The sequence below is a fragment of the Zonotrichia albicollis genome, chromosome 7 (assembly GCF_047830755.1).
Source record: "Zonotrichia albicollis isolate bZonAlb1 chromosome 7, bZonAlb1.hap1, whole genome shotgun sequence".
NCBI lineage: Eukaryota > Metazoa > Chordata > Aves > Passeriformes > Passerellidae > Zonotrichia > Zonotrichia albicollis.
The window spans coordinates 7,131,771-7,157,893 of NC_133825.1; the positions used below are offsets into that span (position 1 = coordinate 7,131,771).

The 26,123-nt window shown below is 57.9% G+C and overlaps 2 protein-coding genes across 2 annotated transcripts; one reads left to right on the top strand and one right to left on the bottom strand.

Moving 5' to 3' along the window:
* The first annotated feature begins 955 nt into the window (after positions 1–955).
* LOC141729576 (low affinity immunoglobulin gamma Fc region receptor III-like) lies at positions 956–3,742 on the top strand. The gene is made up of 7 exons (XM_074544278.1): positions 956–959; positions 1,370–1,519; positions 1,778–2,035; positions 2,639–2,698; positions 2,800–2,883; positions 3,252–3,273; positions 3,361–3,742. Exons 1-7 carry the CDS (start codon positions 956–958, stop codon positions 3,476–3,478), a joined length of 696 nt encoding a protein of 231 aa, XP_074400379.1. The 3' UTR covers positions 3,479–3,742.
* A 19,501-nt stretch (positions 3,743–23,243) lies between these two features.
* Positions 23,244–25,760, bottom strand: LOC141729577 (low affinity immunoglobulin gamma Fc region receptor III-like). Its single transcript, XM_074544279.1, has 6 exons — positions 25,757–25,760; positions 24,681–24,938; positions 24,018–24,077; positions 23,833–23,916; positions 23,449–23,470; positions 23,244–23,361 (listed from the first exon to the last, which is right to left on the bottom strand). The coding sequence occupies exons 1-6, from the start codon at positions 25,758–25,760 to the stop codon at positions 23,244–23,246; spliced, it is 546 nt and encodes a 181-aa protein (XP_074400380.1).
* Between the last annotated feature and the right edge of the window lie 363 nt (positions 25,761–26,123).

Below are 26,123 nucleotides of genomic sequence, written 5' to 3' on the forward strand. Positions count from 1 at the left end.
CCTGCCCAGCCACTGCCCACCCCTGGCACCCCCATTCCCCTGGGAACCCAACCATGGGAACCCCATTGCATTGGTCTCTCCTCCCTGGGTACCCCCATCCCAGGACTGCCAGTGCCCATCACCACCATTGCCTTGATCCCATCCCATGGGCTGCTTCTTCCCCCAAAACCCCTATTCCCAAGGGTCCCCTTTTTCCCGTTGCACCCCCAACCCTGGCACCCACATGCCATGACCCCAAATCTCTGGGGACCATGTTCAGGGGATCCCTGAATGTCCCCAGGCATGAAGACCCCAATTCCCCTGGAACCCCATTCTCCTGGACGCCCATCCTTGGTTCCCCACATCCCCTGAGCCCCCCACTCCTGGAAACACCATCCCCCACCATGTCCCCAGACTATGCAGCCTTGTCCCCAGCTTGTCCACGGCTTGTGGCCACCCTGCCCCCACCAAGGGCCACCTACATGTGGGGACGGATGTGACCTCGCTTCCTTCCCCTTCATCCGGAGAGCCGCCAGCCAGGGGAGCGGTGGCCACAGCAGCGAGGGACAGCCAGTGCACAAGGCTGGGGACACCGTGATGGCCGGGAAGGTGGCGCTGCTCCTGTGGGGTGAGTGCCCCGGGCACGGGCCTGACACCCCGGGGATGGGGAGGGGAGAGGGCACAGGGGGGCTGTGGGGTCCCCTGAGGTCCCCAATGCCAGAGTCCATGGACCCCAGTTTGGGGTGGCTGTGGGGACAGGAAAAGGGAACAGGAACAGGGAGCAGGAAGCGTGGAACAGGGATTTGGGGAAAGGGACAGGGGGATAGAGATGTGGGGACAAGGATGTGGCAGAAGGAACCTTGGGGCTGGGGCAGCTGTGGGAACAAGGACAGGGACACAGGGTTGCAAGGACAGGGACAAGGGGTCAAGCCCCATGCTGATGGACCATGGGGACAGGTGCCATCGGAATGGGACCATGGGTACAGAACCATGGGGATGTGGCTGTGGGGCTGGCAGGGGTGACCTGTGCCAGCACAGGGTCCCCATGCCTAAGCAAGAGTTGGCTGCTGTGTCCCTGTCCTTCTGTGCCACACTAATGCCCCCACTGAGACCTATTGGGGAAAACCCCATGCCCTGTGCTCCTGTGTAGCTGTTCCTGCAGTGCCACCCCCACCCAGCCCTGTCCCTTCTCCCTTCCAGCCCAGACCCTCGGCCTCGCTGGTGAGTCCTCGGGGGATGCCATGGCCCCACCCTGCTGTCCCCACGCCCATGCTGGCCCTGGCAGGCTGGTGTCCCCTGTCACCCACAGGTGCCCAGACCACCCAGCTCCTGGTGGAGCCCCCCTGGAGGCCGGCGGTGCTGTGGGACCGGGTGACACTGACCTGCCAAGGCTTGGGGACTGCCGGTGCCACCACCTGGTACAAGGACGGGCGGCGCTGGTGGCAGCAGGGAAAGGACCGCCTCATTGTCACCCTGAGTGGAACCTATGAGTGTGACAGACCTGCCAGTGGGCTCAGCCCCGCTGTGAACATCTCAGATGGTGAGGGGTGTTTGGTGTCCCCAGGCTGGCACCCGCGGGGACCCCAAAAGCTCTGGGTGGGCTCCGCTCCATGGCTCACCTTTTGTGTGACCCAAGCGTGTCCCCTGCTCTGGGGACATCCCAGAGCATTCCAGTGTGGGTTAACTCGTGTGGGTACTGGGGACACCTAGTGTGCTGGATGTGATCCAATGGATATATCCCTTTGACATGGGGACCCTTCAGATCGCTGAGATATGATAAGACTTCCCTGTCCCCCAGACTGGCTGGTGCTGCAGGTGCCAGTGCAGGTGCTCTTGGAGGGGGACACAGTGACACTGCGCTGCCGGAGCTGGCGAGACAACCCGATCACCTCAGTGTCCTTCTACCACGAGGACGAGGAACTGGAGGTGTTCCCCAATGGCACTCAGCTGTCCCTGTCCCGTCTGCGGCTGAACCACAGTGGCCGCTACCGCTGCAAGGGCCAGGTGGGAACCTGGGGTTGGAAGGAGTCAGCGCTGGTGACAGTGACAGTTCAGGGTGAGCACCCCAGAGCCCCGCCTCGGCAGTCCCACAGCCCATCCCCAGAGACTCAGGGCCACAAATCCCCCTTGCCTCTCCTGCCCTGATCTCTCCCCTGTGCTGGTGCTGGAGGGTCCCCCTGAGCCCACTCAGGGGTCCCCCCTGACTCTCAGCTGCCTCAGCAACCCCAGCACCCTGCAGCCCCAATCTCCCCTCCTGCACGTGTTCTACTGGGACGGGCAGTGGTGGGGGCCCCACTGGGGTCCCTGCAGCTGCTGGTGCCCGCCGTGGGGGTCTCCCACTCGGGGAATTACAGCTGCCAGGTGCACTCCGAGGGGATGCCGTGTGGAAGAGCAGCGCCCGGCTCTGCATCACGGTGCACAGTGAGTGTGGGGATGGGCATGGGGAGCCCCCACAGCCTCCTTGGGTCCCCTGCCTGAGTACATCCATGTCCCCCATAACACATTGCTTGTGTCCTTCCTCCACTCCCCTTGTCCTCTCACCCCTCTTTGGTGTGACCCCATCCCCAACATCCCCCACCACACCCATCCCCCATCCCTATCCACCCACACTGGCTGCTAGGCCCTTCCTGTGGCCTCAGCCCTGTCTCTGTCCCTGCAGTGCCCGTGGCCCACGCCACCATCACCCCTGATGTCCTGGAGGTGACACCGCATGACACGGGTACAGGCAGGGACACAGCTGGGGTCACACAGGGTCACCAGAGATTGCAGGATCCCTGGGGTCATGGGTGACCCTGATGTGACCCCCTCTGCTTCTTGCAGTGGCCGCAGGTGTCAGTGGGGCCCTTTTGTTCCTGCTCCTGCTCATGGGTGTCATTGTGGCCTGGCATCGGTGGAACCATGTGGGTGAGTGACAATGGGGGCACAGGGGTCATGGAGAGGGGGGGGAAGGCCCTCAGAGAAGGGGGGCCCTAGGGCTGCACCCACAGCCCCTGACTTGGGCAGGGCTCAGCCCCCAGTGACCATGGCTCAGAGCCCTGGGGAGCTGTTGGAGGGTCCCGCAGGGATGTTGGGGGTTCTATCAGGGGTCCTCCTCCCTGCCAGACTCAGAGTTCTGGGGGCTCAGGGTGTTGGTGCGAGTGTGGTGGGTCAGGGATACTGAGGGGGGAACAGGGATACTGGGAGGGCCCGGGGAGAATTGTGTGTCTGGTGGTGGTTCAGAGACCCTGCGGCCCCTGGGTCTCCAACATCACCCCTCCAGTTTTCCTTTGCAGATGCCAGGAAGCACCAGCAAAGGTGAGTGCAGCCTCCAGCCATGATACACCTTTTACCCAAACCCCCAGCACCTCCCATCCCCTTCCACACACCCCCTTATTCCCACAGGGCCCCCCAAGACCCCCTAGAACTCCCAGTGGAAGATCCTCAGGCGACGTACATGGAGCTGCAAAGGCAACCGTTGGAACCCAGTGACATCTATGACAATCTACACCAAAAGTTGTGATGCTCTGTGAAGCGGGAGGCACTGGGTGACACTGGGGGTGCTCCCTCCATGACTCCTGTGATTGCCCATCCTTCCAAGGGAGGTGGTCATGGGTCAGAGGGGAGGCTACACAGGGCATCCTGTGCTCCCCATTTCCTTTCCCAGTACCCCCAAGGGCTCCCCCATCCCTTTGCTGGTACCTGCAGAGGCTCCCCAGCCCCATCCAAGGGCCCAAGTACTCTCAGGGACTGCCCCATTCTCTCCCCACAGCATTTGCAGTGCACCCAGGGCTTCCCCATTCCCCCTCCCACTACCCCGTCCCATCCCACTGTAAAAGGGGGAGTCAGGGAGGATTCTTGCTGAAAGGTTTCTAAGGTGAAAATGAAGCACAAACATGGCAATATTATATCACAGAACTGTTTATTGATAAAGGAGAGTAAGTGTTCTTACTGAATGTGGAGAGAAGGGACTAGAAAGGGACAAGGATAGAGGGAGAACGAGAAGACAGGGACAGCGTTACCATCACAAGCCCGGGCACTCTGTGGGCACCAGCTCGGCGGATGGAGTGTGTGTGCTGCAAGCCAGGGCGAGCCCACATGGCTTTTGTGAGTGGCTGGGCGTGATTTCCAAGGACGGCACCTGCGTGTGTCTGGCATGGGCGAGCGATGGCTGCGGGCTGGCTGCTGCGGGCTGGCTGCGGGCTGGGGCTGCGGCACTGGTGGCTCTGGGCTGGCTGCTGTGGGCTGGGGCTGCGGGGGCAGGTGCAGCAGGCTCGGTGCTGTGGGCAGCATGGGAAACATGGCAGAGGTGGCGGGTGGGTGCAGGCAGCATCTGCACCATCGGGGAGGCAATGAAGGAATGTCCAGGACGAGCAGGAATGAGCTGCCTCATGGTAGCAGCGAAGCAGGGAAGAATGGATGCAGGCAGGGAAGAAGGACCAGGGTGGAAAAGGCGGTGTGGGGGGAGTATCAGTGGTATTTTTGCCCAACGACCGGGAAGAATGATGTATGTGACTCCATCTTTTCAGAAGGCTAATTAATTACTTCATTATGCTATATTAATCTATATTATATTACATTACATCTAAACTGAATCTGCTAGGCACTCAACTGCACTCCACTGCACACAATCTCATGACTGTCAGCCCACAGTCCCAACACACACACACTCACCTGGAATCAACTGGTCAGTGAATCAAAACTCTCACACCAGAATCCAATTACCAATTCCCTTCAGGTAAACAATTTTCCACAATGCATTCCATGTGTGAACAATACAGGAGCAGTAAATGAGATAAGAATTGTTTGGATCATTCTTTGCTTCTCTCACTGCTTTTCCCAGGTGCAGAGAATGTCAGTCCCACAGGGGAGGAGGGCGAAACTGGCCCTCTGAGTGAGCCCCTGATCCCTCCAAGAAACCCAAAGCAAAATGCTCCTATTGTGTCACACTCTGCTGCTTTTATTTGCAAAGGCTCCTCTCACAGCCCGATTACCCTGGCACTTTTCACCAGACATTTTTCCCAGGCATCTGTCCCACCAGCCAGTGGGGGTCACTGATGGTTTCTCTCCTCTGATTCTCTGTTGCGTGAAGCCTCCCCAGGAACAGGGCTGCCAGCACATGTACAACCCACAGAGTCAGTTTTCACCTCATGTGTAGCATATGTTGAGACATAAATCCAATGCAGATTTGTTCCTCTTAACCCCCATGCGCTTAGTAGCTCTGCAATCCCCCTTCCAGTGCTCCCACTAAGGTGGCTTACTGGTGCCCATCCCAGTTCCAAGGGAGCACAGGACCTGGTTCCCTGCTCCTGGGACAAAAATGCAGCTCGTTGGTTAAACTAGGCAGAAATGGTGCTTCTTTGTCAGCTCTGTCAAGGATGCCGAACAAGGTCGGAACCTCCATTGGGATGGAAAATACCACCCCCTTGTCTGTGAACTAGTATGAAATTACAGGGCTTTTAGGTAAAGGTGTGGGAACAGGAATACAGTTCTTTAGTGGTATATATTGATAGAAACAAGTTAATGGAAGTTGACTTTTGCTGGATATTATATGAATTGATATTACATTATTGATTTTACTGTTGATTAAATATTGCAATGTTGTTCAGATAGTGAAAAGTATTTTGGAGTGGCAATCCAAGGGTGGGGCCCAGCCATGGCCCAGCCCCACTGCACAGGGATGGCCATTGCCCAGCTCCGCTCTGCCCAGCCCCAGGTGGTAGCCAGCACCTGAGGGTCCCCCTGCCCACTTGGCTTTGATTCCAGCAGCTTTAGAGCTGCTGCGAAGGTGAGGATTCTGTGGGGGGAAAAAGACCTGGCCTGTGGTTTGCCCAGCCCTGCAAGAAGCACAAAACCCAAAGGGAGCCAAAGCAGTGGCTCTGTGAGGGCCTCTGATGGTTGTCAGAGCAGGGCTGGCTGGAAATCCCCCCCTGCAGGGGCAGCTGTGCAAGAAACCAGTTCAGAAATGCAGCAATTGATCATTTTGTCCCTTGCAGCAAGGGTCTGAGGTAGCCCCAAAAGTCTTGCATATCCCGCAACAATCTTCTCAACAACCTGACCGGGTCCCTGCTCCTTCCTGTCTCAAACCTGCAGCCCTTTAGAATGGCCTAGGAAGAATGTTTGGATTCAGGCTGTGCCTGCCAGAAGGGAGGGAAAAGTGTGGAAATATTGAACAGGGGCTCTGGCTGCAGCTGTGGTGGGGCTGTGGGGAGTGATCCTGTGTGGATTCCAGGTTTCCCCAAAGCTGCTCCATCCCTGCCCTCCTCACTTGAGCGAGAGGCTGAGGGTTTGCAGGAATTGTGGTGTAAAGCCACCAGAGGTGCTGCTGTGGACCCGAGATGAGCCTGAGATCAGGCACTGCCTTGCTTCCATTTGGGATCATGGAGAGCGGTCACGGGTGTTGTGCAGGGTGTGTGCCATGCCCCGGGACACTGCTACACTGCCAGTGGGCACTGGGATCCAACCTGCTGCCTTGGCGGCTTCTGCCCGCTGCCAGTGGTGGTGCTGGGACCGATTGGTGCCCGTGAGTTTGCAAAAGAAGCGATTTCCCCTCCTCCCTCCTGTCCAAGGCCGCCATGGCCCCTGAGGGGATGGAGCTGGACCGGGGCGCCCCCTGCTGGCCGGGAGTGCTCCCTGCAGCGCCCCCTGCTGGCCACGGTTATAACTGCCACAAAAAGCAACAGCACTGAGTGGGAGGGAAAGTTCTGGGTTTGTGTTGTTTGTTCTGTTCTGGTTTATAAATTTCCCACTGAAAAGCTGGTATTCCTTTTCCTACGGTTCTGCCTAGAAAACCCATCATCTTTGAAATTATAAAGAGTTTGTGATATGGGTCTTCGTTCCATTCCAGGAACGTTTCCACTTTCATGGGCAGACAATTTTCATATAAAGGAGTTGCCAACTTATGCATTTCAGTGTGGATGGGACAGGCACCCCAAGAGAAGACACAGTCAGGGACTTGGCCACCTCCTGCTTTGTCCTTTTAGCCAGTTGGGCCACCAAGGGCCCTCTCCCCAAGTGGCACTTCTGGTCAAATGGCCACTCCAGAGCTGGCTTTGGCAGAGCATCACACTGTCCCCAATGTGCTGTGGATGACAGACTGATGGACAGATGGGGCTCTGTCTCCCCAACAGCAAGGTCTGGCCCAGCCCTGCCACACATAGCTGTTCCAAAATGTCTGCAGACATCAAATTTTTCCTGTCTCTGAAAACGCACCCTGTGCCATGGCCTTATTCCAACTGCCCTGGAAAAGGGGGAGGCTCAGGAGCCTCCTCAGGGCCTTTGTGAGATCCTGATGTGGGAAATATGGCAGAGAAGGGGTTTGTGACAGGGAACAAGAGAATCCAGAGCCTCCTGAAAGCCACTTTGGCCATCAGAGCAATGAAGGTCCAGGGCTCTGCCAGGTTCCTCTGGTGGAGGAAACGTGATGGGGCGAGGGGGGGAGTGTTCGGGGATTGTTCTTTTTTGGTGGCTTTCCCTGGAAATTTTTCCATGTCTGACAACTTGGACTCTGAACCTTGTTGCTGTTGCTGTTGGTTTATTTCTTTCATTGCTGTTTCAGGAAATTGTTCTTCTCTGAGACTTTGGGAATCTTTGTGCCTCCATGGGGAGCGGTTGGGAAAGGGGCAGCAGCCCAGGGTATTTAGTGACAGCCCAGAACTGGAGAATTCCATTCCTAAAGCCCGACAAATCTGAACAAACACCATCGCTGACAGTTTAACCTAAAAGCTGCAGTTTGGACTAATTTAGAAGGAAATGGGTCAGGTGCCCCCTGGAATAGGAAAGAGCCTATGGGTGTACTGGGAGCACTGGGAGGGGGAAAGGGGAGCACTGGGTGCCCTGTGCAGCCTCCCCTGACTCGTGGTCATCACCCCAGGCAGGATGGGCCACCATGGGAGCCATGGTATGGGGACTCCCAGTGTCCCCCTGTGTCACAGCACGTTCCCATGGATGTCACTGGTGTCCTGCAGTCACCCATGTAGTCCTGGCAGCTCTGCGTGTGTCACCTGGGGGTCCTTGGGGGAAACAGTAAGAGACACCTGGCTTGGGGTGACACCCATGGGTGACATGTCCGTGTCCCCACCCATCCCTCATACTCACCCCCTGCCCCCTCATGTCCAGCCCCTCCCCCACCTCCAGGGGATAAGGGGGTTCTGGGGGGCCCTGTGGGGATAAGGGGGGGTCTGAGGCGTGTCTGGGGAGGGGGTCAGGGAAGAGCCATGGCTGGAACTCCCCACTCACCCGTCCTGGGATTTCCTGAGAGCTGCAAGAAAACGAGGATGGGGTGAACATGGGATCCCCTGGGCTCCAACCCCACCTGGGACCTTTAAATGCCCACTGGACCCCTGAGCCTTTAGCAGACACTGATTTCTACTGGACTGCCAGGCCTCTGCACCCCAAAGCACCCCTGAGGAGCCCCAGAACACCTGAGCCACCCAGGTACTCCAACCCCCTCCCCAGGAACCCTGAACTCCTGAGTACCCCTCAAGCCTCACGTAACCCCAAGAATGGAATGCAGGGAAGCCTCCAAACTGCTCCAGGATCCCTGAAGAGCTCTCAACATCCCTGCACAACTCTCCAATACCTCCCAAAAAACCCACAGGAAATCCCAATGTCAACCCAATATTCCTCAATGCCCTTCCTGGGACAGCCCACGACCCTCCAAAATGCCCCCAGACCTGTGAGCACCCCAAGCAAAGGTTACTGGGGGCTCAGCTTCCTCCAGCTCAGGGACTTTGGGTGGGGCTTCCCCCCAGTTCCTGTAGGACCTCGTCCACCTCCATTGTCACCCACCTCTGCGGTGCTACCAGTGACAGCCCCCGATGACAGCCAGGAGCAGGAACAGGAATAGGAGGGTCCTGCCAACATTCACAGCCACTGCTGGGGACAGAGGGGACACATGGGGGTCACCCTGAACTACAGGGGCCCTGAACCTCCCAGCAACCCTGTGTGACCCCACCTGTGACTCAGGGTGAGCCAGGTGTCACCTCCAGGGCCAGCTCAGGGCTGAGAGCCTGGAACACGCGCTGCCCGTCCTGTCCCAGCTGGTTGGTGGCCACACACTGGTAGGTGCCCGAATGTCCCACATCGATGTCCCTGAGCTCCAGGAGGGGACCCCGGGCCACGTCCTGCCAGTTGTGCAGCCAGGTGAAGGTGACAGGGGCTGAGCCCATCTGCACTGAGCAGTGCAGGGTCATGTTGTCACCTGCATGCACCTGATGTGACAGGGGACTGGGGGTGATGGTGGCATTGGCCACGGGCACTGTGGGGACAGAGACAGGGCTGGCACCTGGTGAGGTGAGATGGGGATGCTTTGGGTGAGGTCACCCCCAATCCGATGGTCTCGCTCACCCAGGACAGTGACATTCAGGGGGTCATCCTGGGCCACTCTGTCCCTGTCACTGGTACTGGCTGCGGTCATTATCCCCAACGTGGTGCAGCTCCAGGTGGAGGCCAGTGCCTGGCAGTGCCCCTAAGCCGTCCTGGTAGCAGAAGTGCAGGGGACCTGTCCCCACGGCCACTGTGCAGTTCAGCACCGGGCTGTCCCTCAGTGCCACCTGTCCCGTGGGGGGCTGCACTGACAGGGACACTCCTGCGGGTGGGATCCCTGAAGAAGAGGGGGACACCAGGCGACAGTCAGGGAAAAAGGGGGTTCAGGTAGGGGCAGGAGGACCCAGTGAGGGACAGGGGTGGCAGAGATTGGGGTGCTGGGTCTTAGAAAAGAACCCCGAGGGATGATGGGGGGTTTAAGGGAGGGAACACCTGGAGAGGGAGATGGGAAACACCAGGAAGGGTATGGGGACCCAGGGAGGGGATGGTGTGACCTGGGGAATGTGCGAAGACCTCAGAGAGGGGTGAAGGGACCCAGACAGGGGTGAAGGGACCCAATATGAGATGGAGGGAAACATGAGCCAGGAATGGGAGGACCTTGGGAGGGACCTGGGGCAGTGATGGCAAGACACAGAAAATGCACCAGGGAAGGATGAGGGTACCCATGTAGGGGCTGGAGGACCGTGTAAGGGACCTGAGAAAGGATGGTGGGAGCCAGGGAGGGATCTGGGAAAGGTTGGATACCCCAGAGCAGGTGTCAGGGAGGGCTGGGGGATGCCAGGCAGTGTGGGGGACCCGAGGCATCTGTGGGGGCTCCCCGTGCCCATCCCCGCACTCACTGTGCACCATGACAAGGAGTGGGGTACTGCTTTTCCGCACGGACTCCTCCTCAGAGTGCACGTGGCAGCTGTAATTCCTCGAGTGGGAGGAATTACACCAGCAGCGGTGGCGACCCCTGCGGGCCCCCCACCACCTGCCCATCCTGGTAGAACACGTGCAGGAGGGGGCCTTGGGGCTACAGGGGGATGGGGGAGCTGTAGCAACTGAGATTCAGGGAGGAACCCACAGTGAGCTCGGGAGGACCCTCCAGCACTGGCACCGAGAAGAGCTCTGGCAAGGACAGGGGAGGTGAGGAATGGGACTCTGAGTGCACTGGGAAGTGGCTTTGGGGTTGTCAAGATATTGGGGTTCCACCCGTGTGGGTGCTCACCATGCACTGTCACTGTTACTGCTGCTGACCATGAGTGCCAGGACCTTACCAAGCCCTCACATCGGTTATTACAGCGACCTTAGACGGTCACTGTGGTGAGAGAAGGACGAGAATCTTGTTTCTTGATCAGAAGGCTGATTTATTCATATAAGATATATAATACATTATAACTACTAAAAGGAAGAAAAAGAGAGGTTACAGAGAGCAGCTATGCTAAGAATAGAATAGAAAGAATGAATAACAAAGTTCTGTGTCCAGGGAATCTGTCCCTGAGCTGCTCCTGTGATTGGCCTTTAATGGTACACAAGGAAGATGAGCCAATCACAGGGACACCTGCTACATTTCACAGCAGCTGATAACAATTGTTTACATTCTTCTTCTGGGGCCCTTTGCTTCCCAGAAGAAGGACAAATCCCAAAGAAAGGATTTCTATGAAGAAATATCTGCGACAATCGGTAGCGGCCGGTGTGGTACAGCTGCTGAGGGGGACAGGAACAGCTCGGTCCTCCTGAGGGACCCCCTGAATTCCTCCTCCTCCTGGTAAAATTGCACCCTGGTGAGATGGATATCCTGCCAGCACTGGCAGCGCAGTGTCAAGGTGTCCCCCTCCAGCAGTGCCTATGCTGGCTCTTGGAGCACCAGTGGGTCTGTGGGACAGGAAGGTCACATCTCACTGATGAGACTGTTCTGAGGTGGGTGCCCATAACACCGGGTATTGGAATATGAATCCCAATATTACCAGTTAGATGGTGCCTGGGCCAGTTCTGACCCTTGCTGCTGGGCCAAAGGCGGCACTGTGGTGTAGATCACCCCAGAGATACCTTGGCTGCTGGAGATTGCAGCAGGGCACTGAACAAATCCAGGCTTGTCAGGAACTCTGTTTACCTCAGGAGAGAGAGCTTCTGGCGATGTTGAAGAGAGAAAGGAGAGGATTCCGCTGGAGGGTTTATGTCCAGATGTTTATTCCATGGTTACAGAGGTCTGAACCGGGGCAACTGCTCCAACAGAATGCCGGCCGCATGGTCTCATTAACCTTTTAAGCTCAGGGACAGGAGAAGGGGAGGGGACAGGTGAGCTACCAACCAGGTGAGAGGGGCAGGGTCTCAAGGGACTAGGATGACACTTAGACAGGCCAATGACCTCTGGGCATAGGGGCATCTTTTGAACTTGACCAACCACAAGATGACCTTCCTGGAAGTTAAGCCTGATCGACAGGACTCACTCAGCAAGAGGGCGAGGGGGAAGGGAGAGAGGTATAGGCACACCTGGGAAGGGACCCGGAAGTTTAAAACAGGACATTGCAACACACCGCAACAACTGGGGAAATGTGGGTGCACTGGGGTGCTCTAGGGTGCACTGGGATGTCCCTGTGTGCAGGGCACAAGCTCTTGCCATGCGAGGGGTGTGAGGCCACCTGCGAGGTGGAGCCCACCCTGACCTCTCAGGGGCCACCCTCATAATTTAAGATCCCCCCTCACCATCTATGAATGCGCCCGGTTCCGCGTCTGACACGTGTAGGTGTCACTCTCGGTGACAGTGAAGTGGTCAGGTCCCTCCTGCCACCAACAACGCCTGGCCTTGTACCAGATGGTGGCACCGGTGGCCCCCAAGTTCTGACAGGTCAGTGTCACCCGGTCCCACAGCACTGCCAGGAGCTAGGTGGTCTGGGCACCTGTGAGTGACAGGGGACACGAGCATGCCAGGGTCAGTGTGGGGCTGGGCACAGTGGGGTAGGGCCATGGCATGCCCCGAGGACTCACCAGCGAGACCAAGGGCCTGGGCTGGAAGAGACAAGGGACAGGGCTCAGTGGGGGTGTGGTACTGCAGGGATGGCGGCACCAGGGTAAGCGCGGTGTGGTGGCTGTCCCCATACTGTGGGGACAGCAGTTCTAGTGGGAAAGTGAGTGTGGATGGTCCTCAAAAGATTTGGAGAGGCAGGGAGACATGTCTGTGTGACAGCCACCCATGCACCCCATCCCTGTGGCACAGACACCTTGGGAACAGGGACACTGAGGCCCCCCTGGGCTGAGGCAGAACATGGGGACACTGTGACATCCCAGGCACGAGGACACAATGGACACAGCCCATGCTGGCCCAGGTCACCCCCGCCAGCTCATGATCCCATCCCCGTGTTCCCATCCCCATGGCCACATCCTCACTGTTCTTGTCCCCTTCTGTCCCTACATTCCAGTTCCCTTGTCCCTATCCCCAGAGCTCCCTGAGCCGAAAGGTGCCAGTCTCCACATTCCTGTCCCCACATGCCCATCTCCTAATTCCTGCCCCTTTTCCAGTGTCCAAAGCCACCCTACATCCCCAGTCCCACCAAGGTCCACTGTGGGTAACATGCACTGGCATTGCTGACATTGGGGACCTCAGGGGACCCTGTAGCCTCACTGGGCCCCCTCTCCTTCCCACCCCTGGGGTGTCAGGCCCGTGACCGAGGCACTCACCCCACGGGAGAAGCGCCACCTTCCCGGCCATCCTGGTGTCCCCAGCCATGTGCACTGGCTGTCACTCACTGCTGCTCCCCTGGCTGGCGGCTCTTTGGATGAAGGGGAAGGAAGCGAGGTCATGTCTGTCCCCATGTGTAGGTGGCCCTTGGTGGGGGCAGGGTGGTCACAAGCCGAGGACAAGCTGGGGACAAGGCTGCATAGTCTGGGGCCATGGTGGGGATGGTGTTGCCAGGAGTAGGGGGCTCAGGGGATGTGGGGAACCAAGGATGTGTCCACGAGATTGGGGGTCAAGGGGAATTGGGGTCTCCATGCCTGGGGGGATTCAGGTATGGTGGTGCTGTGGGAAAATGGTCCCCAGGGATTTGGGGTAATGGAATGTGGGTCCCAAGGTTGAGGGTGCAGGGGAAAAAAGGGGACCCTTGGGAATAGGGGTTCTGAGGCAAGAAGCAGCCCATGGGATGGGATCAAAGCAATGGTGGTGCTGGGCAGTGGTGGTCCTGGGATGGGGGTCCCCAGGGAGGAGAGACCAAGGCAATGGGGGTCCCATAGTTGGGTTCCCATGGGAATAGGGGTGCCAGGGATGGGCAGTGGCTAGGTGGACATGGGGGTCACAGTTCCTTTCCAGGGTGCCTCAGATTTTGGGGTGACTCAGAGCCCAGCAAAGCCCTATCCCTGAAGCACTCCAGGGCAGTCCTGGGTGACTCTGTGTCCCTGCCCCACACACCCCTGGGTCAGGTGTCCCCATTTCCTGCCTCAGCAGTCCCAAGCAACATTTGAAGACCAGTTGGTTCAGACCAAAGCCATAGAATAAAACCAAAAATCTTTGCCACACCATTATTTTCCCAATATGTGAAAACTCAGTGAAAATACAACTGGCAAGGTATAAATGCTCTGCTTTATAGAATCCATTGCTTCCCCAATAAGTCACTCACAAAAAAACCGCAAACAAATCACAATGAAATGAGAGTTTTCAGTTCTCTTTAGGAGCCCATTGGTACATACCACAGCAGCGTTTGCTTGTGGATAACACAGAGTGGGGAATCTCCCTGAGTGTCCAGCAGCTCCATGGGATGGTTCCCTGCCTGCTGGGTAGCAACCCAGGCCTGAAGGAAGCCTTTTCTTGGGCCATCTTTAGGAACTCCCCCCATTTTGCTCATTCCCACCCTGAAACTTGATTGACTTCCTTTGTAGGAAGGGGAAAAGCTTTGTCCATCCTTGGGACAGTGCACAGGAATCTGTGGAAATGCCCCTGTGTGCCTCAGGGTCCAAATGATCAATTGCTGCATTTCTGGACTGGTTCGCTTGCAGGTGCCCCTGCAGGGGTTTTTCAAGTCAGCCCTGCTCTGAAAACCATCAAAGGCCCTCACAGAGACACTGCTTAGGATCTCTTTGGGATTTTGTGCTTCTTGCAGAGCTGAGCAAACCACAGCTCAGCTCATCCTGTGGGGGGGCCTTTTTCCACCCACAGAATTGTCACTTCTGCAGCAGCTCTAAAGCTGCCAGAAATAAACCCAAGGGGGCAGGGGGACCCTCAGGTGCTGGCTGCCGCCTGGGGCTGGGCAGAGCAGGGCTGGGCAATGGCCATCCCTGTGCAGTGGGGCTCGGCCATGGCTGGGCCCCATCCTTGTATTGACAGGGGTCCCCAGGATGTGCCACCCTGGGATGGGCACACAGCCAGGAGTGTGCAGGGACATTTCTGGAACTGCCACCCCCCGGGACAGGACCCCCCATTATAGGATGTGTCACCCCTGGGACAGGATCCCCCAGCTGCACTCCAGAGGAGAGACCTTGGAGGACAGAAGCCCCCTGTATGTGCCCCCCTAGAAACAGAGAATGCCCCCTTTTCCCATCTGACCCTCAGCATAAATGGCCTCTTCCCTCTCCTCCAGGACAAATAAAGTGAAAGTGTTGAGCAGGCACAGCCCAGCAACTCTGTCCCCCAAAGCCTCCTCACCCTTCCCTGCACCCCCTGCTCCCCATTTCCCCCCTCCCCTGGGTCCCCCAACCCGTTCCCTGCTCAGGTGCACCCCAGGATGTCTGATCCAGGAACCGAGGGTGAGGGGATATGGCAAAAAGTAAGAATAAGGAAAAAAAGAGAAGTAAATAGAGGAAAAATCAGGGGCAGGCGAGGACACAGAGGCCGAACTACCCAGGACCCCCATGCCATGCCTGGCCAGGAAACGAACACCCCAGGGGTGATTATGTGGGGCCTCGCCTCACCCCAAAATCTGAGGCACCCAGGGAAGGAGCTGTGACCCCTGTGCCCCCCCATGCACTGCCAAACCCTGGCACCCCCATTCCTCTGGGACCCCAACCTTGGAACCCAATTTCCTTCTTCTACCCCTTCCCTGAGACCCCCATCCCTGGACGGCAATTCCCCAGGATCTCCAACCCCAAGGAACACCGTCCAAGTAATTCCAGTCCCTGGTACACCCCTGCCCTTGTGGACCTTGATTCCCCCAGTACCACCATTCTCACAGGTCCCCCTTTCCCTGGCACCCCCATTTCATGATCACAAATCCCAGGAGGCCACATTGTTCTGGGACCCTCATCCCCAAGTCTGAGTCTACCCAACCCTTGGGACACCCATTTACCTGGGACCCCATCCCTGGGCACCCCATTCTCCTGGACACTCATCCCTGGCTCCCTACACAGCCTTAGACTCCAAACTGTTGCAACATCATGTCCCCACCATGTCCCACCATCCCCCACCATGTCCCCAGACTATGCAGCCTTGTCTCCAGCCTGTCCCCAGCTTATAACCACCCTGCCCCCACCAAGGGCCACCTACGCGTGGGGACAGACGTGACCTCGCTTCCTTCCCCTTCATCCGAAGAGCCGCCAGCCAGGGGAGCGGTGGCCACAGCAGCGAGTGACAGCCAGTGCACATGGCTGGGGACACCAGGATGGCCGGGAAGGTGGCGCTGCTCCTGTGGGGTGAGTGCCCCAGGCACAGGCCTGACACCTTGGGGATGGGCCCTGGTGAGGCAGAGACTGGTGGGGAGGGGGCACAGGGGGACTGTGAGGTCCCCTAAGGTCACCAATGGCAGCAGAGGCAGAGTAGGGCATGGAGCTCAGTGTGACCAGAGATTTAGGGTGGCTTTAGGGACAGAAGTAGGGGAACTGGGATGTGGAGACAGGAAGAGGGGGATAGAGATGTGGGGACAAGGATGTGGCAGAAGGAGCCTTGGGGCTTGGGGCCTGTGGGGATAGGGACAGGGGAACAGGGATACTGGGACATGGAATGGGGCCACGTAACATGCAGATGTCACCTGGCCATGGGGAAAGGTGCCATTGGAATTGGGATCATGGGCACAGGACCATGGGACTTGACCATGGGGACAGGTGCTGTAGGGCTGGTGGAGGTTGGCAGTGCAAACATAGGGTGTCCACAGTGTCCCCATGACCCTGACCCAGCCCTGTCCCTTCTCCCTTCCAGCCCAGATCCTCGGCCTCGCTGGTGAGTCCTCGGAGGATGCCAGGTCCCCACCACATTGTCCCCAACCCTGCAATGGCCCTGGCAGGCTGGTGTCCCCTGTCACTCGCAGGTGCCCAGACCACCCAGCTCCTGGTGGAGCCCCCCTGGAGGCCGGCGGTGCTGTGGGACCGGGTGACACTGACCTGCCAGGGCTCTGGGAATGCTGGTGACACCACCTGGTACAAGGATGGGCAGCCCTCGTGGCAGGAGGGAGGCAACAACTTCACTGTCACTGAGAGTGGCACCTACATGTGTGAGAGACCTGGAAGTGGGTGCAGCCCGCCCGTGAACGTCTCAGACGGTGAGGGTGGTTTGTGTCCCCAGCTTGGCACCCACGAGGACCCCGAGGATGCTGGATGAGCTCTACTCCATGGGTCACTCTCTGGTGTGACCAGAGACTGTCCCCTATACAGGGGGACATTCCAGAGCATCCCACTCGTGTTGAAATTGGGGAAACCTGGTGTGCTGGCTTTGACCCAATATGGGGGTCCTGATGACATCAGGACCCTCCAGACCCCTGTGATGTGACGGCACCCCTCTGCCCCCCAGACCAGCTGGTGCTGCAGGTGCCGGCGCGGGCACTGCTGGAGGGGGAAACACTGACACTGCGCTGCCGGTACAGGCAGGAGAAGTCGGCCACTCTGGTGTTCTACCACGAGGAGACGGAACTGAGAGGGGTCCACAATGGGACCGAGCTGTCCCTGTCCCCTCTGCAGCTGAACCACAGTGGCCGCTACAACTGCAAGGCCTGGGTATCACAGGGATGGGAAGAGTCAGTGCCGGTGACAGTGACAGTGCATGGTGAGCACCTCACAGCCGCCACCCTGACAGCCCCATAGCGCCTTGCCAGGGATTCGGGGTCACCGTTTCCAAAGCCCCCCATCTCCTGCCCTGAGTTTGTCTGGGGACCAGTGCTGGAGGGTCCCCCCTGAGCCCACCTAGGGGTCACTCCTCACTCTCAACTGCCTCAGCACCCCCAGCCCCCTGCGGCCCCAAGCCCCGCTCCTGCACGTGTTCTATCGGGATGAGCGGGTGGTGGGGGGCCCACAGGGGTCCCCGCAACTGCTGGTTCCCGTCGTGGGTGTCTCCCACTCAGGGAATTACAGCTGCCAGGTGCGCTCCGAGGGGAGGGCCGTGCGGAAGGGCAGTGCCCGGCTCCCCGTCACGGTGTGCAGTGAGTGCGGTGATGGGCACGGGGAGCCCTCACAGCCTCCTCTAGTCTCCTTTCCTGGGCATCTCCATGTCCCCCGTACACCATGCTTGTGTCCCCCGTCTCTGCCCTGTGTCCCCTCACCCCTCTGTGGTGTGACCCCATCCACAACATCCCCCATCACACCCACCCCCCTTGTCCCTATCCCCCCAAACCAGCTGCCAGCCCCTCCCTGTGCTCTCAGCCCAGTCTCTGTCCCCACAGTGCCCGTGGCCAATGCCATCATCACCCTTGGTGCCCTATCACACCAGGTGCGTGCAGGTGACCCCGTGACCCTGCGCTGCTTGGTTCAGGTGGGCTCAGCCCCTGTCACCTTCACCTGGCTGCACAACGGGCAGGAGGTGGCCCGGGGTCCCCTCCTGGAGCTCAGGGCAGTCGATGTGGGGCATTCGGGCACCTACCAGTGCATGGCCACCAACCAGCTGGGACATGATGGGCACCGAGTGTTCCGGGCACTCAGCCAAGAAGTGGCCCTGTTGGTGACACCGTGGGTGATCAGGGACACAGGTAAGGTCACACAGGGTCATTCGGGGTCGAAGGACCCTTGCGGTTCTGGGTGATCCTGATATGTTCCCCTCTGTTTCTTGCAGTGGCCGCAGGTGTCGGTTGGGCCCTTTTCTTCCTGCTGCTGCTCGTGGGTGTCATTGTGGCCTGGCACCGGTGGCACCGTGTGGGTGGGTGACAATGGGGGGAGAGGGGGTCCTAGGGAGCTGTAGAGGTCCCCAGAGTGTGGGCATGATAGGGCAGCACCCATAGCCCCAGAATTGTCACTTTCCCTGGGGGTCCAGTGGGGTTTGGGGAGGTGCTGGAGGGTCCTGCAAGGATGTTGGGGGTTCTTTCAGAGGCTGTGGGGATGTTTGGAGCGTGTCTGTCCCTGCTGGGCTTTGAATTCTTGAGGCTGAGTTGGCCCAGGGCACTGGGGCGACTCATGAATTCTGGGGGGCTTTAGAGATGCTTGGGGGTGCTGAGAGGAATTGAGGGTCCCATAGGGGTTCAGGAATCTTGAGAGGGGTAGGGCCCTGGGACCCCACAGTCACCCCTCCCCTCTTTCCTTTGCAGCTGCCAGAAAGCAGCATGAAAGGTGAGTGGGGTTCTTCAACCATGAGTTTTTCCCACATGACACAAGTCTCCATCGCCTTCCACACATTGTCTTTTTCCCCACAGGGCCCGCCCTGATCCCCCGGCCCACCCAGAGGAGGGAGAGGTTGTGTACACCCACGTTGTGAGCACCAAACATGTGCAGTGTGAGTACTGTGGATTGGGGGGACAGTGACAGTGGTGTCACCCCTTCCCCTTTGGTCCCCCCAACCATTCTGTCCTGCAGGGCCCTCAGGCATCACCGACCACCAGTAACCCTGGTTTGCCTACGTGGAGCTGCAGGGACCCCAAGGGCGACCAAGAAATCCCAGTGACATCAATGAGGTTGTGCTGAGACACTGGAGGCAACTGGGATGCACTGGGTGTCCCCACCCATGGGCACCCACTTGTGTGTGTGCTCCCACTAAAAACTGCCCCTCCCTGTGGAGGCACAAAGATCCCAAAGGGCTGAGAGAAGAACAATTTCCTGCAACAGCAACGAGAGAGAATAAAACCAAAAGCTACAGCAACAAGGATCAGATTCCAAATTTTCACAAAAAGATCAATTTCCTGGGGAAGTCCCCAAAAGGAACAAACCCTGGACAATCTCCCCTCCACAATTCCTCCACCAGAGGAACCTGCAACTTGCAACTTCCTTGCTCTGATGGCCAAAGCGGCCTTTAGGGGGCTCTGGATTCTCTTGTGCCCTGTCCCAAATTCCTCCTCTGCCCTGTTGCCCCCACGAGGATGTAACAAATGCTCTGTGGGGGTTCCAGAGCCTCCCCCTTCTTCAGAGCAGGTCAGGATCCAGCCATGGCACAGCGTGGGATGTCAGAGACAAGAAAAGTTTGATGTCTGGAGACATTGTGGAACATCTGTGTGTGGCAGGGATGGGTCAGACTTTGCTTTTGGCGAGACTGGGCCCCGTCTGTCCATCAGACTGTCAGCCATGGCACACTGGGGACAGTGTGAGGCTCTGCCAAAGCCAGCTCCTGAGTGGCCGGGTGACCAGAAGTGCCAGTTGGGGAGAGGGCCCTTGTTAGCCAAACTGGCTTAAAAGGTAGAGCATGAGGTTGCCAAGTGCCTGACCCTGTCTTTCTTGGGATGTCTGTCTCATCCCAGGAGCTGGCAACTCATTTAAATGAGAAATGTCTCCCAAGGAAAGTGGGAAATGTTCTGGAATGAAAAGAAGACCCAATGCTAAAACTTTTATTAATTTCAAAAATGATGGGGCTTCCAGGCCAAAGTGTAGAAAAAGGAGTAACAGCTCTTTACTAGGAAATTTATAAACTAGAACAGAACAAACAACACAAACCCAGAACTTTCCCTCCCGCTCATCACTGTTGGTTTTTGTGGCAGTTATAACCTCGGCCAGAAGGGGGCGCTGCAGAGAGCACTCCCGGCCAGCAGGGGGCTCCCCGCTCCAGCTCCATCCCCTCAGGGGCCATGGCGGCCTCAGACGGGAGGGAGGAGAGGAAATCGCTCCTTTTGCAAACTCACGGGCATCAATTGGTCCCGGCACCACCACTGGCAGCGGGCAGAAGCCACCAAGGCAGCAGGTTGGATCCCAGTGCCCACTGGCAGCGTAGCAGTGTCCCGGGGCATGGCACACACCCTGTGCAACACCTGCAACCACTCTCCATGATCCGGAATGGAAGGAAGGCAGCGCCTGTCCCCAGGCTGGTCTCGGGTCCACAGCAGCCCCTGTGGTGTCTTTATGCCACAATTCCTGCAAACCCTCAGCCTTTCACTGAGGTGAGGAGGGCAGGGATGGAGCAGCTTTGGGGAAACCTGGAATCCACACAGGATCACTCCCCACAGCCCCGCCATACCTGTGGGGCAGAGCCACAGCTCAATATTTCCACAGTTTTCCCTCCTGTCTGGCAGTGACAGCCAAAAGCCAAACACCCTTCCCAGGCCATTCTAAACGGCTGCAGGTTTGAGGCAGGCAGGAGGAGGCAACTGGTCTGGTTGTTGAGCAGATTGTTGTGGGATATGCAAGGTTTTTGGGGCTATCTCAGACCCTTGCTGCAAGGGACAAAATGATCAATTTCTGCATTTCTGGACTGGTTCCCTCTCAGCTGCCCCTGCAGGGGTGTTTCCAGCCAGCCCTGCTCTGACAACCATCAAAGGCCCTCACAGAGCCACTGCTTGGGCTCCCTTTGGGGTTTGTGCTTCTTGCAGGGCTGAGCAAACCACAGCCAGGCCTGTTTCCACCCACAGAATTCTCACCTCTGCAGCAGCTCTAAAGCTGCCAGAATCAAAGCCAAGGGGGCAGGGGGGACCCTCAGGTGCTGACTGCCCCCTGGGGCTGGGCAGAGCGGAGCTGGGCAATGGCCATCCCTGTGCAGTGGGGCTGGGCCATGGCTGGGCCACAACCTTCGATGGCCACAACAAAAACATCAGCCACTCCACAATACTTTTCACTATCTGAACAACATCGCAATATATAATCAACAGTATAATCAATAATGTAATATCAATTCATATAATATCCAGTAAAAGTCAACTTCCATTAACTTGTTTCTCACAATACATATTAGTAAACATTTAAACATGCTATTCCTGTCCTCACATTTTTGCCTAAAAGACCGGTAATTTCAAAGTTATAATAGTTCAGAGAGGAGGAGGTCATATTTTCCATTCCAAGGGAGGCTCCCACTTTGTTCAGCTTCCTTGACAGAGCTGAAGAAAGAAACACAATTTCGTCCAGTTTAACCAAAGAGCTGCATTTTTGTCCCAGGATTAGGGAACCAGCTCCTGTGCCCCCTTGGAACTGGAATGGGCAACAGTAAGCCACCTTAGTGGAAGCACTGGGAGGGGGATTGCAGAGCTAAACACATGGGGGTTAAGAGGAACAAATCTGACTTTGATTTATGTTTCAACATATGCTACACATCAGGTGAAAAATGACTCTGTTGGTTGTACATGAGCTGGGAACCCTGTCCCTGGCGAGGCTTCACGCAACAGAGAATCAGGGGAGAGAAAGCTTCAGTGATCGGGCTGTGAGTGACACCCACTGGCTGGTGGGACAGATGCCTGGGAAAAATGTCTGGGAAAAATGGCTGGGAAATCAGGCTGTGGGAGGAGCCTTTGTAAATGAAGGCAGCCAACTGTGACACAACAGGAGCGTTTGCTTTGGGTTTCATGGAGGATCATGGTCTCGCTTGGAGGGTCAGTTTGGCCCTCCTCCCCTGTGGGATTGACATTCTCTGAACCTGGGAGAAACAGTGAGAGAAGCAAAGAAGGATCCAAACAGTTCTTATCTCATTTACTGCTCCTGTGTTTTTCACACATGGAATGCATTGTGGAAAATTGTTTACCTGAAGGGAATTGGTAATTGGATTCTGGTATGAGAGTTTTGATTCACTGACCGATTGAATCCAGGTCTGTGTGTGTCAGGACTGTTGGCTGACAGTCATGAGATTGTGTGCAGTGGAGTGCAGTTGAGTGCTTGGCAGATTCAGTTTAGATGTAATAAAATATAGAATAATACGGTATTAAAAAGTAATTAATTAGCCTCCTCAAAAGATGGAGTCTGATACATCATTCCTCCCAGTCGCAGGGCAAAAATATCACCGATACTTCCCCACCCCCATCTTTTCCTCCCGGTGGTCCTTCTTCCCTGCCTGCATCCATTCTTCCCTGCTTCGCTGCTTCCCTGAGGCAGCTCATTCCTGCTCGTCCTGGACATTCCTTCATTGCTTTCCCCGATGGAGCGGATGCTGCCTGCACCCACCTGCCGCCTCTGCCGTGTTTCCCATGCTGCCCACAGCACCGAGCCTGCTGCACCTGCCCCCGCAGCCCCAGCCCACAGCAGCCAGCCCAGAGTCCCCAGTGCCGCAGCACCAGCCCGCAGCCAGCCCGCAGCAGCCAGCCTGCAGCCATCGCTCGTCCATGCCAGAGACACGCAGGTGCCGTCCTTGGAAATCACGCCCAGCCACTCACAAAAGCCATGTGGGCTCACCCTGGCTTGCAGCACACACACTCCATCCGCCGAGCTGGTGCCCACAGAGCGCCCAGGCTTCTTGCAGTAACACTGTCCCTGTCTTCTGTTTCTCTCTCTATCCTTTTCCCTTTCTACACCCTTCTATTTCCCTTCGGTACGAAAGTTTATCCTCCTTTATCAGTAAACAGCTCTCAGATATTATATTGCCATGTTTGTGCTTCATTTTCACCTTAGAAACCTTTCAGCAAGAATCCTCCCCAACTCCCCCAGTTACAGCGGGATGGGACAGGGGTAGTGGGAGGGGGAATGGGGAAGCCCTGGGTGCACTGCAAATGCTGTGGGGAGAGAATGGGGCAGTCCCTGAGAGTACTTGGGCCCTTGGATGGGGCTGGGGAGCCTCTGCAGGAACCAGCAAATGGATGGGGAAGCCCTTGGGGGTACTGGGAAAGGAAATGGGGAGCACAGGGTGCCCTGTGTAGCCTCCCCTCTGACCCATGACCACCTCCCCTGGAAGGATGGGCAATCACAGGAGTCATGGAGGGAGCACCCCCAGTGTCACCCAGTGCCTCCCGCTTCACAGAGCATCACAACTTTTGGTGTAGATTGTCATAGATGTCACTGGGTTCCAACGGTTGCCTTTGCAGCTCCATGTACGTCGCCTGAGGATCCTCCACTGGGAGTTCTAGGGGGTTTTGGGGGGCCCTGTGGGAATAAGGGGGTGTGTGGAAGGGGATGGGAGGTGCTGGGGGTTTGGGTAAAAGGTGTATCATGGCTGGAGGCTGCACTCACCTTTCCTGGTGCTTCCTGGCATCTGCAAAGGAAAACTGGAGGGGTGAGTTTGGACACCCAGGGGCCGCAGGGTCTCTGAACCACCACCAGACACACAATTCTCCCCGGGCCCTCCCAGTATCCCTGTTCCCCCCTCAGTATCCCTGACCCACCACACTTGCACCAACACCCTGAGCCCCCAGAACTCTGAGTCTGGCAGGGAGGAGGACCCCTGATAGAACCCCCAACATCCCTGCAGGACCCTCCAACAGCTCCCCAGGGCTCTGAGCCATGGTCACTGGGGGCTGAGCCCTGCCCAAGTCAGGGGCTGTGGGTGCAGCCCTAGGGCCCCCCTTCTCTGAGGGCCTTCCCCCCCCTCTCCCCTGTGCCCCCATTGTCACTCACCCACATGGTTCCACCGATGCCAGGCCACAATGACACCCATGAGCAGGAGCAGGAACAAAAGGGCCCCACTGACACCTGCGGCCACTGCAAGAAGCAGAGGGGGTCACATCAGGGTCACCCATGACCCCAGGGATCCTGCAATCTCTGGTGACCCTGTGTGACCCCAGCTGTGTCCCTGCCTGTACCCGTGTCATGCGGTGTCACCTCCAGGACATCAGGGGTGATGGTGGCGTGGGCCACGGGCACTGCAGGGACAGAGACAGGGCTGAGGCCACAGGAAGGGCCTAGCAGCCAGTGTGGGTGGATAGGGATGGGGGATGGGTGTGGTGGGGGATGTTGGGGATGGGGTCACACCAAAGAGGGGTGAGAGGACAAGGGGAGTGGAGGAAGGACACAAGCAATGTGTTATGGGGGACATGGATGTACTCAGGCAGGGGACCCAAGGAGGCTGTGGGGGCTCCCCATGCCCATCCCCACACTCACTGTGCACCGTGATGCAGAGCCGGGCGCTGCTCTTCCACACGGCATCCCCTCGGAGTGCACCTGGCAGCTGTAATTCCCCGAGTGGGAGACCCCCACGGCAGGCACCAGCAGCTGCAGGGACCCCAGTGGGGCCCCCACCACTGCCCGTCCCAGTAGAACACGTGCAGGAGGGGAGATTGGGGCTGCAGGGTGCTGGGGTTGCTGAGGCAGCTGAGAGTCAGGGGGGACCCCTGAGTGGGCTCAGGGGGACCCTCCAGCACCAGCACAGGGGAGAGATCAGGGCAGGAGAGGCAAGGGGGATTTGTGGCCCTGAGTCTCTGGGGATGGGCTGTGGGACTGCCGAGGCGGGGCTCTGGGGTGCTCACCCTGAACTGTCACTGTCACCAGCGCTGACTCCTTCCAACCCCAGGTTCCCACCTGGCCCTTGCAGCGGTAGCGGCCACTGTGGTTCAGCCGCAGACGGGACAGGGACAGCTGAGTGCCATTGGGGAACACCTCCAGTTCCTCGTCCTCGTGGTAGAAGGACACTGAGGTGATCGGGTTGTCTCGCCAGCTCCGGCAGCGCAGTGTCACTGTGTCCCCCTCCAAGAGCACCTGCACTGGCACCTGCAGCACCAGCCAGTCTGGGGGACAGGGAAGTCTTATCATATCTCAGTGATCTGAAGGGTCCCCATGTCAAAGGGATATATCCATTGGATCACATCCAGCACACTAGGTGTCCCCAGTACCCACACGAGTTAACCCACACTGGAATGCTCTGGGATGTCCCCAGAGCAGGGGACACGCTTGGGTCACACAAAAGGTGAGCCATGGAGCAGAGCCCACCCAGAGCTTTTGGGGTCCCCGCGGGTGCCAGCCTGGGGACACCAAACACCCCTCACCTTCTGAGATGTTCACAGCGGGGCTGAGCCCACTGCCAGGTCTGTCACACTCATAGGTTCCACTCAGGGTGACAATGAGGTGGTCCTTTCCCTGCTGCCACCAGCGCCGCCTGTCCTTGTACCAGGTGGTGGCACCGGCAGTCCCCAAGCCTTGGCAGGTCAGTGTCACCCGGTCCCACAGCACCGCCGGCCTCCAGGGGGGCTCCATCAGGAGCTGGGTGGTCTGGGCACCTGTGGGTGACAGGGGACACCAGCCTGCCAGGGCCAGCATGGGCGTGGGGACAGCAGGGTTGGGCCATGGCATCCCCCGAGGACTCACCAGCGAGGCCGAGGGTCTGGGCTGGAAGGGAGAAGGGACAGGGCTGGGTGGGGGTGGCACTGCAGGAACAGCTACACAGGAGCACAGGGCATGGGGTTTTCCCCAATAGGTCTCAGTGGGGGCATTAGTGTGGCACAGAAGGACAGGGACACAGCAGCCAACTCTTGCTTAGGCATGGGGACACTGTACTGGCACAGGTCACCCCTGCCAGCCCCACAGCCACATCCCCATGGTTCTGTACCCATGGTCCCATTCCGATGGCACCTGTCCCCATGGTCCATCAGCATGGGGCTTGACCCCTTGTCCCTGTCCTTGCAACCCTGTGTCCCTGTCCTTGTTCCCACAGCTGCCCCAGCCCCAAGGTTCCTTCTGCCACATCCTTGTCCCCACATCTCTATCCCCCTGTCCCTTTCCCCAAATCCCTGTTCCACGCTTCCTGCTCCCTGTTCCTGTTCCCTTTTCCTGTCCCCACAGCCACCCCAAACTGGGATCCATGGACTCTGGCATTGGGGACCTCAGGGGACCCCACAGCCCCCCTGTGCCCTCTCCCCTCCCCATCCCCGGGGTGTCAGGCCCGTGCCCGGGGCACTCATCCCACAGGAGCAGCG